The 13,849-nt window shown below is 40.3% G+C and overlaps 2 protein-coding genes across 3 annotated transcripts in view; both read left to right on the top strand.

Annotated features, from left to right (window-relative positions):
- LOC134800736 (glutathione synthetase-like) overlaps window positions 1–11,114 on the top strand; it is a 42,410-nt gene extending 31,296 nt beyond the window's left edge. The window contains exon 13 of one of the 2 annotated variants that reach the window (XM_063773266.1): window positions 10,976–11,114. In XM_063773266.1, the coding sequence (XP_063629336.1) occupies window positions 10,976–10,988 (13 nt within the window). In that variant the 3' untranslated portion in view covers window positions 10,989–11,114. The remainder of the gene's footprint in view (window positions 1–10,975) is intronic. The other variant, XM_063773267.1, reaches the window with a different exon arrangement.
- LOC134800841 (heparan-alpha-glucosaminide N-acetyltransferase-like) overlaps window positions 1–13,849 on the top strand; it is a 130,536-nt gene that overhangs the window by 84,503 nt on the left and 32,184 nt on the right. The gene's annotated exons all lie outside the window — the stretch shown is intronic.

Below are 13,849 nucleotides of genomic sequence, written 5' to 3'. Positions count from 1 at the left end.
CGGTTCCTCTCTCTGCAGCCCTGACCACCGGTAGCTTGGGCCTTGCCCCGCTGCTGGCGGCACCCTAGGTTAGGTTTTTTATAATGTGTTTATATTATTTTTTATTGTTTTGTAAGTGTTTTTATATTTTACTTTTATATTCATATTATAAATAACCTAACTTAAGATGAGAAATGAATAAAGAGAATAAAAACTGATAATTATTTAAATTAAAAGTAGCTTTATATTCTAGTAATCCTAAAATCCAAAAATCCTTATCAATTGCATCAATTTTTCATTTGAAGATTACAGTTTTTTTTTCGTTACACCCTTTATGTGGTAGAGAATGCCTTAGGTTAGAGCATTAAGTCCGCCATTTGTGCTTAATTTTATTGTGCAATAAAATTAAATAAATAAATATATGTACCTATGACATATATAAAAATAAATCAAATCGGAGCCGGACAGTTGGGTACCTTTCCTGTTGTAAGTGGTAGGGAACGTACCTGCAGCTTAAAAGCTAATACATTTTCCTTTTGGCTGTACCATTACAGTTACAGAGCTCAACTTATAATGGCCATAACGACAAGTACAAAGTGGATTATGATTAGTTAGACAATACATAGGTTGACCTTAGAGTGCTAAAAGGGCATAAGTATACTGCATTTCAAACGGTTGTATGTTCTTTCGGATTCAGACAATAGCTGGATAGAAAGTACACTTACGTAGAAAATGTGTTCTAGTCTCTTAAGGACGGGACTTGCATTTATTAAAAACATACAAGCTCCTTCGGCGTGTGACCGAGACGACGCTACAGCGATGTCCCGCTCGCACTCCGGAGCGGGGTGCGGATCTGATGCCAAAGAGAAGACAGCCTACCGCCAACCGTGACGTCCGTCTATTTGCCTCTTTATCGTTGAAATATGCAAGAGCGAAAGAGGGGTAAATAACGAAATTTGATTGTCAATGTTCGCGGTAGACCCTCAGGATAATGCGGTGGAATGAGACAGACGTATGATGTTCGGCGTAGCTCGTCGCGCATTACGCACCTATAAATGCCCTCAACCTATTACAGTATAAGATCTAAAGATATGATTACATAATAGGCACCGCAGACGAGACGTCACCGATAATTACATTGCGATACACCGCCGACTACTGAGGAGCAACGAATTCGCTCGATCGATCAAACGCCGCAATCTATCAAAAATCGCTTGCGATTTCGTTGAGGTTTGTGGAGCGCCGTTCGATATTCAAAGAAGCCTTGTGTGTGCGAGTGTGCTGCACAGTGGAGTAGAATGAACTAATTAGGGTACGTTACATATAATCCGCGGGACGGCGGCCAGCGTCGCCGTCTGCCAAAACTCTCTGCCTTATAAAGACTGAATTAAAAAAGTTCCTATTAAAATTTAAAAAAGTTTTGCGCGGTATAGTTATTGAAACGACGAATTTGATAAATTGTTGTGATACTAATAATAAATAAATAAAATCGTAGGTAATGTTTAAAGTTTTAGCATTACCTAAAGGTAATCGGTGAATATATTTTTAGTTTCCCATTGTTTTAAACCAAATATTCGAATTAAAATAATGAATGCGTATCAAATGTTTTTGTATGCTAAAAGTTAATGTTGATGTTTATTATCAGAACTAAAAAAAAAACACTTGTTTGTGGCAGAGAGGAAACAGAGTAGGTAAGTTTTGTTTCTTTTTTACCTACGTTTAATGAGTTTACAAATTAGTTTTTTGAGGTGAAATGGATCCTGGCGGCCGTGGTCCTGATGGCTGCTAGCCTTTTAAGCCTTGGAGACTTGTTTCATAGAACAATACTATACTTTGTATCTTTAGGTACCGTAAAATGGGGTGAGTAGGGACAAAACGGACATTCAAACCTCGATAACATTTTATTTTTATATTTTATACAAACTTAATTTTATTAATAAATGTTCCGGCCGTTTGTATTTTAGTTTTTGTATGATTTTAGGCACTTAGTTCCATTTCATAACTTTAACGATAAACACAAAATCCCTCGTCACCCCGTAGTACCTCGTAGTTGGGGTGAGATGGGATTTCATACAAAAGTTGATTTTGAAACGTTGTTGAATCGATTTTTTTTATGAATATTACTATAGCTCAATTTGTAATAGGAATACATTATTTAGGTATTAGCAGTAGCCTTTAAAAACCATCTCACCCCCCTGTAATCCCTTCCCAACTAGCAAAATAGTCGTATAAGAATTGATTTACTCAGCCTGTAATCGTATAACAGCCGAGTTACGGTTGTTGAAACACCAATATATCGTATAATAGCGGTTAACTCGACTATTTAGCAATTTTCGCTAATTAGTGCTATAATCATGTCGTATAAACGTTTATAGCACTATCTTTTAGCACTTTTATTCCACCTTTTAATAAATGCTGAGTTAGCGCTACTAAATCACTTTTATTCAGCATAATTGTTCTATTAAAATCATATAACAGCTATAGAATAGCTAATTGTCTGAATAAGGCGCTTTAATACAACTGTTACTCAATTCTCTTCTCTGTTGCTATAAAAGCTTATTAAAAGCAATCCAATAACCATTTGGCAACAATGCTGCTGTAACAGCGCGCTTATATCATAATTCGGGTAATGGGGTTCAAACCGCTGTTATAGGAGCTGAAGTGTATTTACAGGTTTTATTCAAAATGTATTCAGCTTAGAGTACTTTTAAAGAGTTTTGAACTACATTAACAGCACAAGTCAGCCATGTTGTCGTTTCAATATAGTCCGGTGGCCAACTGCATGAAACCCTACCTGATAAAAAAATAGAAAAATCCTACTCTGTAGGGGTAGCTGACTTTTAGTAGCATCAACTGCTCTTGGTCGGCCGCGGCTTAAATTGGCAAATTTTGCGCAAATGGCAAAATAGTGGCACAAAAATTCATCAAAAAAAAACCCCATCGTATAATAGAATTGAGGACAGCAAAACAAAAGTGGTCAGCTACATCCTGTGTTGGCAGGTTCCTGTGTCCTACCGAATTTGTGGTACAACGTGACAGCTACAATTTACCTCATCGAAAAATAGAATGAAAAAAACTGATTGTAATACCTACATTAAATTTGTTGACGTATGTCTTGGTCGGTCTCACCTTAGCCTGGCAGCTTTTGCAGTCCGTCCGCATTAAAAAAAATGTCAATGGCAGCTATCCTACCATACAAGTGACATTCTATTTTTCGATGAGGTAAATTGTAGCTCACTTGGTACCACAAATTCGGTCGGACACAGGAACCAGCCAACACAGGATGTAGCTGACCACTTTTGTTTTTTGATGAATATTTGTACCACTTTTTTGCCACTTGCGCAAAATTTGTCAAGTTAAGCCACGGCCGTCCAAGAGCAGTTGAAGCTGCTAAAAGTCAGCTACCCCTACAGAGTAGGATTTTTCTATTTTTTTATCAGGTAGGGTTTCATGCAGTCGGCCACCGGACTATAAATCCATAAACATGGCGACATCATGTGCTATAAGTGTAGCAGTAAACGCAGTTACTCGACTTATAGTCGAATTAATGAGATATAAGAGAAAGTGCCTTTGGTTTTATCAATAAAGTATTTTTCGCGCTAGGTTTTACTGTATTACGTGTACTTACAGACAGTAAAAACTTATGTACACAATCACGGTAAAAATAAATGTCATGGATGACAGCAGTAAAAAAATACTTAAGTACCTTTTTGTTTTATTAGACACGTGAAGACGATTAGGCCTCAAACATAATAAAATAATTGTAATATAATCGCTTACCTGAGATCGTTTTTAGCACATATTAGTTGAATAAAAGCATTTACTGCACTCTTACACATTTAAAATGCCGAGTAAAAGCAATTTGGCTACTTTCCGAAACATTTTTGCTGAGAAAAAGCAGTGCGGCTGCTTTTATAGAACACTTTCACTGAGTAATAGTAAATTGCTAATGTTTATAGAACAAATAGTCGAATAAAAGCACTATCGTTGCTATTAAAACACTAGAAGCGCTTTTATCCACTTTTACTCAACTCTTGCAGCATCGATTTGCTTCTTATACAGCGCTTACTCGATTTTTATAACACTTTTAGTCTGTATAAGTGCGCCTTTTCGCGTTGAGTAAACGCTTACAGGACTTTTATTCGACTGTTTTTACACCTTTTATAGCACCAAAAAGCGAAAATAAAAACGTGCTCTCAACTTTTATAGCACATAGATTTGCTAGTTGGGTTCTCTCTCCATTCATAACCCGACTCTCCTCGCAATCCCTACTCACCCCATTTTACGGTACTTAAATAAAAGTAAACAAATGTGACATCCCACGGTAAACGTACCTTATGGTGGTTGGCACTTACGCTATTATTAACGCCGCTCCAATAATATTGCGGCGCTATGCGACGTAAGCGCCAGCCACCATACGTGCCGCGGAACGTCACAAATAATTTGTGAATTTAAGTATAACACATGGTATAATAATATACTCCGCCTGGTACTCCATTCCGAGATTCGCGTATGACCTAACTGACACGCGCCTACGTCATCATGCTGTTTACAGGTTCTCAAACTTTGAAATGTGGGAGAATTTTAACCAACGGTGAAAATTATTTTAACGGCATTAATTTTAAGTTATTCATGTAGATACATAGTAAAATAAAACAAATCTAATGTATTAAATTAAACTTTATTTATCTATACAAGACAAACGTTTAAAAAACTAATTCACAGTTACACATTAATTACCAAGCTTACGACGTGAAAAGTTTGGAAAACACTGCGACTGCTGACACTGAGCGAGAAGGAAATAACAATTAACACGCGTTCGACAAGGATGACGGTCAGGGCATGAAGTTATCTAGATCCGAATTGTCAAATGTGCACAGCGCTATCCTGCGTTGCCAGTAGTATAAACAGAATTACCCGAAAGTCTGAAATTTCTTTCGTGAATCGGAAGATATTGCTAACGAGTAATTAAAAATGACGTGTTATTGTAAAATTTAAGCTAAAATACATATAAATGAAAATTATAAAATTATAAAGAAATATTTTAACTTATTAACCATAGGTATAATGTACCCATGTAACATGTTATGTTGAAATAAAGTGGCAATGTTATTGTGACGTAGGCCCGTGTCACTCTGGGAATGGAAGACCATGTTTTATTAGACCATGGTATAACATTTATTGATTAACCAACCAAATACAAAACCACCTGGATCTGTCTGATGTCACTGAACGACCTGGCTTTAACCTACATTATTTGATCGTGTAATGTTTTTATCTACCCGCAACTGGCTTAAGAAGACATTTGAGCGTAGATATTGTTTACTCTTCTTTAAATACCTAAAGATCTGTATCTTACATACACACGGGTAAAACCTATGCAAGCGCCATCTTTAAAAACCTTTGACAGTTGCCAACCCCATTGTACTTACACGGTATCCAGACGGGACTGATCAAATCGGTCGATTTGATCAGAAATGAAATTGGCGTCAATCTCCAATTTTAGATTTATGGTGATATTAGAGCAGCCCTCTAAATTGAAAAAATGCCCTAGAACGAAAATACTGGCGTCACAAATTGGTATTCTTACCTCAAAAGGAAAAAACGGAACCCTTATAGGATCACTCATGCGTCTGTCTGTCTGTCCGTCTGTCACAACCCATTTTCTCCAAAAGTACCAACCAATAAGTTGAAATTTGGTACATATGTAAATATGTGACCCAAAGACGGACATCTTACGTAAACAAACGAATTTTAAACATGGAGGCCACTTTTGGGGGGTATCAGAGAAAATAAAAAAAAATGCTTTTTTAACTATATCGTGTTACATATCAAATGAAAGAGCTTATTTTGAGAATCTCGAATAGTTTTTTTTTTGTAATTTTAAAATAAATAGATTAGAAGTTATTTAACAAAATAGCCAAAAAATGACCATTCGGCACTTTATCTCCGAAACTACTGGGTCTAAAATTTTGAAAAAAATATACAAAATAGTTCTTTACAGAAAAAAAAATTACAGGAAAACCTTTTAGAAATATGCAGGTAAGCGTGAGTCAGACTAATTACTTAGTTTTTGATCCGACTCCTATGGGTTTTTTAAAGGCAATGCACTCGCGTTTCACATATAAAAAATACATTTTTAAAAATTGGGTAATGTACGGAACCTTGGAACGCGAGTCCGACTCGCACTTGGCCGGTTTTTTTCTTTCGGAGCGCATATTTCCGAAAATATCAACCATATAAAAAATGGTTTTAGGGGACCCTTATTCGTTTTGAAAGACCTATGCAACGATACCCGACACTTTTGGGACAAAGCAAAAAAATAAATAATCCAAAGATAGCATTTTGTATGGGAGGTGTACCTACCCTAAAAAAAATTCTTATAGTTTTTAGTTTACTGCTCTACATGCCATGCCAACTGCAATTGCAGCTAATTCTAGCGCTAACGATCACGGAGCAAAGCCTCGGACAGACAGACAGACAGACATGGCGAAACTATAAGGGTTTCTAGATGACTACGAAATCCTAAAAAACAATAACTAATTAAAACTGCAGAGGCGCCAATAATTAGCACTTTAACATGTAAACCTGTTTAAGTTTAAGTTTTAAATGTTTCCAAATGTGTTAAGTGTAAAAACATTACCTTTATTATAATCTCTATTATTTACCTATCGATAATTATGAACCATTTTATTTAAGTTAATTAATGCCACTTAAAAACTTGATTAATTAATTGATCAAATTATTAAAGGAGATGAATTTCTGAGAACGCTTATTGTTTTTATTATTATTACTTTTTTATGTATGAGGGTCTATGCTATGGTAAGGTTTGTAATGTACCGTAAAATGGGGTGAGTAGGGACGAAATCGAAGTTCATACTTGGATAAAAGTTTATTTTTATATGTGGCACATTGATTTATATACAAAAAAAGAATGTATGAAGGTAAAGAACTATCTTGTATACTTTTTCAAAATTTTAGATCCAGTAGTTTCGAAGATAAAGGGGAAGGGGGGAGGGTAATTTTTTGGCTATTTTCTTAAATAACTTCTAAACTATTACAAAAAATACATATTTGAGATTCTCAAAATGAGCTCTTCCAGTTGATATGTAACACGATATATATAGTCTAAAAAATATTATTTTTTAATTTTCTCGTTTACCCCCCAAAAGTGGCCTTACGTAAGATGTCCGTCGGGTCACGAATTTACATATGTGTACCAAACTTCAACTTACTTGGTCCAGTACTTTTGGAGAAAATGGGCAACAGGGCAATGGGTGACAGACGGACAGACAGACAGACAGACAGACGCACGAGTGATCCTATAAGGGTTCCGTTTTTTCCTTTTGAGGTACGGAACCCTAAAAAATATGTGTCCGGCCCTCTCACTTTTGAACCACGAGTCCAAATTGAAAAAAATCTTCATTTCTTAGTAAAAAGACGTAAGTACAAAGCGCTGCAAAGGTAGTCCCTTATGATACTTACTAATAGCCTCCGTTTGGCCTATTTTGACAGAATGGTAACTACGAAACCCTACACTCAGCATGGCCCCACATGCTCTTGGCCGATTATTTTATATAGGTAAAGTACATTATCGGTCCCTGCTGAATTCCCATGTTGTGTAGGTACAGGTACAAGGTATACCTTGTTTCGGGCTTCTTTAATATTATGCTAAGTTGCATAAGTAGTTCGGATACTAACGCGCCTGCTGTACATATATTTACACTCAGAGTAAGTGACAGTACTCTGAGTTTACCTCTATTATGAATACCACGGAATACATTCCGTTTAGTGTACGCAAATAATAATAATAATGGCTTGCCTTATCCGGCCGGCCAGAGTGGAGTCGTTAGAGCTATAAGCTCCAGGGGTGGAAGTGAAATATGCATAAGACGCGAGTTGGCACAATGGCTGTTAACAGCCACTGGGTAGAAAGCGGCGCACACCTCTCGACACCCCTGAGCCGCTCACACCGGTGTTGCCCTTGAGCCATCCTAGATGTCGCTTTTTGTGGGGGCCCATTTTGTGAGGGCGAGTCACCGTCTGCCGGAAATAAAATTGCATACCGTTTTATTAGGCAGGCCTGCGTCCGGTTTTTTTACCCCATAGCTCAGTACCTAGTCCATCGCTTTCACCCAATAACCTAGTTCATTTTAGATACCATCAACTCTCAATAGCCCTTACACCCTGGCGGGTGCTGCCTCTACGTGCGTCTCATGACACGGGTAAGGGTAGCATCCGCTCGGTGTACCCCTTACATTCCATTAAAGTGTCAAAATGGCCTCTACGTGTTGGCTTCGGCTCCGCGCACGCCTCCCAAAGGTCCGGAACACCATTGTTCCGTGATGGGAAAGACATACAATAATAATAAAAATATCTTTATTTCAAAGAACACAGGCTTCATAGTTGTTAGTAACAGACAGTAAAATTAAAACAAATAAATTAAACTTAAAGCTAAAGGTTAGTATTAGGTATTTTAAGTACATATTTACTTATCAATAAGGGCTAGTTGCCACCCCTTTAATTTGTCCAATCCAATAGGCGAGAATTGGGCTATCATATTTTCACCTCAGCAGCTCGAACAAGGGTACTTTGTTTCTTAAAAACAGTGAGCAAAATGCGATTTTGCTCACTGAGTCATTTTGTCTCACTCAGTGAGCAAACTCGCATTTTGCTCACTGATTGTGGGTCAATCAGTGAGCAAAATGCGATTTTGCTCACTGAGTGAGACAAAATGACATTCAAGTGACCTTTATGGTCATTTCAACATGCGGGGTCTAATACAAGTTCGATATACTTGGGTTCTATTATCTCTGTCCCTCTAGGTATGTTCTCACTGCTTAGGGTGAAAAATTTTGTGTACTACACGAGATCAAAGTTATTTACATCTCGTGCGCTTTTGAATCCCTTACTACGCTCAAGATTCTAAATTAGATTCACTCGCTACGCTCGTGAATCTATTATAGAATCTTTCGCTTGCACGGGACTCAAAATAAGCACTCGAAGAAATATCAAACTTTGATCTCTTGTTGTACAAATAACTATTGTCAGCAATAGCATTCAGAATACTGTTGGGACCTTGGGACTGCTTCTAACTCGACCTAGTAGAGATACTATTTTCTTGCGCAAAAACAGTACCGGAATCAAAAATTCTCGGTATTCGCAATATAAATTTAGTACCGGAAACATTTCCTACATGTCATCTTGCAATTGCAATTCACCGCATCCATCATCTATCGTAATAATTGAATGCCAGACTCAATTGTGCTTCTCGTAACGTAGGTACCTAGGTAATTGCTAATATTGCTATCCCGTTAGCCTAGATGCGGACTACTGTTTGTTAATATCGTACTATATTAAGGATGACTCACGTTATACCGAGCCGTGTCCGGGCCGGAGCTTCCGGAGCTTACTTTTCTGTGACATGACAGGCGATCAGGTGATGCATCCATAGAAAACGATAAGCTGGAAGCTCCGGCCCGGACACGGGCCGGTCTAACGTGAGTCATCCTTTATGGTGTGGGGTATCGTAAAAACGAATAGGGGTCTTCAACAATATTTTATTCAATGAATATTTGAATAATTCCCGAAATAATTCAAAATAAATCAGTTAATAAAAAAATATGAATAAAATCGTGATAGTAAGGCAACACAGACTTTCAAAACATGATCGGTTAAGCCATTTTATCTCGGTACTCCCTTTATCAAGGAAGGTACTCCCTTTTGCTTGTTATAAATGTAGGTACATGATACTTAATATAATAGTCCCCGTTCAAGGCAGCCTATTGTGTCCTGACGGGTAAGTACAGTGCCGTCTTTACCATATAAAGGGCACACGGGGCCCGTGCTCAGGGCCCCCATTCTTAGGGGGCCCCGAAGGATAGACAGTAACAGTATATTTGTTTACCCATAATAAATAGAAGATCATAGTAGAAAAATGTTAGTTTAATTCGCTTTCTTCACTTTCCAAAAGGGCCCCAAATTCTTATGTGTCCAAGGGCTCCAGCATAGTTTAAGACGGCCCTGGGTAAGTACCTATATGGAACCCCACACTGAGCATAGCCCGTCTTTTATTATGTATTTATTTAGTATTCCTAAGCGCTAATTAACAAGTTACTTGTTTTTAAACGAGTTTCGTGGTTGATATTTTGCTCTAGACTAAATGACTCGAGCGCAAATGTCAATGAGTACTGCATTAAATTAAAATTAGCATTAAATGTAGAAGAAACTGCATTTCATTCAACATAATAATAATTATATAACTGGCCAACTCATAATTAACTAATAATAATTATATAACCTTGAATCTCAACTAGACTATTTGGTTTTTATAAAGGTTGAATAGCAATTTTAATGGCCCTCTTATTCATTAAAGTACCTACAGGTTGTAACACTTATGTATTGTAACAAACTGTTAAGTGTTGTTAAAGTAATTAATTAATGTACACGTATTGGTAACTACTTACTTATATAGTGGTATTTTTATAAGTTTCACGCAGAAGGTACCTACGGAACAGAGGACCAGATTCAAATCAGAAATCAGATTCCCTGTGGGAGCGTAGGTTCGGATCCTACCGACTGCGCCATCTAATATTAAGATTTGAAATAAACAACAACCATATCTAGTTTGGTCTAAGAAGAATGATTTATTCTTTTGTTCAATCATAGACACAAAAACATAAAAATCAAAGACAAACTAAACATATATACTCTACACCTACCTATCAAAATTTCGTTAATCTGCATCTCTATCGCTCGAATTATAAGCAAAAATATCCAACAACACAGGTACACAACCAGCAACAAGAGAGAGACGCAGACAATTTCGATTTTTGTTTTTTGCGGTAGGCCCTCAGAGCGGCCTGCTGCCTATGGGACTGGCTTACGTACTTTGTAAAAATGGGTCCAATCACATGGCGATTGCCCGACGCTCCACTAGACGCTCGCCACACGCCGTACACTTTTATGAACTCCTTCTTGATGCATTCTTTTCTAGTCTTGAACCATGAAGTACCCCCCTGCGATGCAACGTCTGGGCTCCCCCAAGCCGCAGCTGGTTTCCCACCACTCGGACTACACCGCCGGCGAGACGGTGGGCGGGCTCAGCGTGCTGTTCACCGTGCTGTGCATCGTTGACCTGTTCGGTGTGTTCCCGGTCATCGCGCTACCCAAGAGCGTCATCGCGTGCGGTGAGTTTTCTAAGTTGTAAAGCGATTGTCACCACTCCGACTACACCGCGGGCGAGACGGTGGGCGGGCTCAGCGTGCTGTTCACCGTGCTGTGCATCGTTGACCTGTTCGGTGTGTTCCCTGTCATCGCGCTACCCAAGAGCGTCATCGCGTGCGGTGAGTGTTCTAAGCTGTAAAGCGATTGTCATCACTCCGACTACACCGCGGGCGAGACGGTGGGCGGGCTCAGCGTGCTGTTCACCGTGCTGTGCATCGTTGACCTGTTCGGTGTGTTCCCTGTCATCGCGCTACCCAAGAGCATCATCGCGTGCGGTGAGTTTTCTAAGTTGTAAAGCGATTGTCACCACTCCGACTACACCGCGGGCGAGACGGTGGGCGGGCTCAGCGTGCTGTTCACCGTGCTGTGCATCGTTGACCTGTTCGGTGTGTTCCCTGTCATCGCGCTACCCAAGAGCGTCATCGCGTGCGGTGAGTGTTCTAAGCTGTAAAGCGATTGTCATCACTCCGACTACACCGCGGGCGAGACGGTGGGCGGGCTCAGCGTGCTGTTCACCGTGCTGTGCATCTTTGACCTGTTCGGTGTGTTCCCTGTCATCGCGCTACCCAAGAGCATCATCGCGTGCGGTGAGTTTTCTAAGTTGTAAAGCGATTGTCACCACTCCGACTACACTGCGGGCGATACGGTGGGCGGGCTCAGCGTGCTGTTCACCGTGCTGTGCATCGTTGACCTGTTCGGTGTGTTCCCGGTCATCGCGCTGCCTAAGAGCGTCATCGCGTGCGATGAGAAGTTTTCTAAGTTGTAAAGCAGTTGTCACCACTCCGACTACACCGCGGGCGAGACGGTGGGCGGGCTCAGCGTGCTGTTCACCGTGCTGTGCATCGTTGACCTGTTCGGTGTGTTCCCAGTCATCGCGCTACCTAAGAGCGTCATCGCTTGTGGTGAGTATTCCAGTACACATGTTGCAGCGATTCAGTCGCGCGTTTCGTAGACGCGTCTCCTACCACTGCGACTACACCGCCGGCGAGACGGTGGACGGGCTCAGCGTGCTGTTCACCTTGCTGTGCATCGTTGACCTGTTCGGTGTGTTCCCGGTCATCGCGCTGCCTAAGAGCGTCATCGCGTGCGGTGAGAAGTTTTCTAAGTTGTAAAGCAGTTGTCACCACTCCGACTACACCGCGGGCGAGACGGTGGGCGGGCTCAGCGTGCTGTTCACCGTCTGTGCATCGTTGACCTGTTCGGTACGTGGGGACACCGACCGGGAGGTCATCGCGCTGCTTAGGCTCTTAGGAGCGTCATCGCGTGCAGTGAGTTTTCTAAGTTGTAAGAGAGACCCCACAGTGTCTTTTGAGCGTCGGCGTCTAGTCAGCACTTTGGAAATTGGTATCGCTGCGCAGCACGTTGCTATAATGGCCTACCGCGAACCACGTTCGACGTGTTGCCGTGTCGCACTTGTAAATTCGTTCGTAAGTGTGACAGGGAGGCAAAATGCATCGAATGTGGTTCGCGGTGGGCCCTCTGGTCTCTGCTGATAATGGGGACAGGACAGGGGCCATAGGAACTTTGTGATAATACAACAGAACCTAATTGTGTTTGGATTTGTTAGAATTGTCTCGATGAGTAACTAGTTAAATTGCCTGTTGAGAAAGTACAATCAGCGAAAAAATTTTAATTTTTGATTTTGATAGCACACGCAGTGCAAGTGTTATTTTAATCGTCAAACTTCTATGCAATTATGACGTATAAATAAAGGATGACTCACGTTAGACCGGCCGTGCCCGGGCCGAGGCGTCCGACATGTCATTTTCTATGACGGCTGATAAATAATCACGTGGTGCTTTCCATATAGAATCGCCAGAAGCTCCGGTCCGGCCGCGGCCCGGTCTAGCGTGAGTCATCCTTAACACTTGCACTGCGTATGCTATCAAAATCGTTGCAGACTTGTCTTGGTGTAGCTCTAACTTATTTCGGTACAGGTTACTTCGGTATTCCGCTGGTGCTGGCCGTGTTTGGGCTGCAGATATACACGGCGATGCTGCTCGGTCGGTGCTGGATCCTGGCGCGGCAGATCACGCCTGACATCCGGGAGAAGAACAGGTTGGTTACTTGGTTATGATTTATGATAAATCAATCATATGTTAAGGATGTCTGATGTGATAAAATAAAATAGTGGTAGAATCCTTCCTTACACGTAAAGTGGGGATGAAATTGTGGCCACAGTTAGTGTAATCCAGCTGGAACATCGGATATATAAGGAAAAAATGGGCCAAGTGCGATTCGGACACGGACACAACGGGTTCCACATCATTACGCAAAAAACGGCAAAAAAAATCACGTTTGTTGTATGGGAGCCCCACTTAAATATTTATTATATTTTGTTTTTAGTATTTGTTGTTATAGCGGCAACAAAAATACATTATCTGTGATTTTTTCAACTGTCTAGCTATCACGGTTCATGAGTTACAGCCTGGCGCCAGACAGACGGACGGACAGACGAACAGTAGAGTCTTAGTAATAGGGTCCCGTTTTTACGCTTAGGGTACGGAAGCCTAAAAATGATGTAATTGTATTCTGTTAGACCCGTTATAGCCACTATACTCTGTATCTTTAGGTATTTAAATAAAAGTAAACAAAATCTACCCTCAAATGGCTCGTTAAGCCAGTTGAGGGTAGATGAAAACAT

The sequence above is a fragment of the Cydia splendana genome, chromosome 20, assembly GCF_910591565.1.
Source record: "Cydia splendana chromosome 20, ilCydSple1.2, whole genome shotgun sequence".
Classification (NCBI taxonomy): domain Eukaryota; kingdom Metazoa; phylum Arthropoda; class Insecta; order Lepidoptera; family Tortricidae; genus Cydia; species Cydia splendana.
The sequence above is the reverse complement of the archived record's forward strand: the minus strand, read 5'-3'. Positions and strand labels throughout refer to the sequence as shown.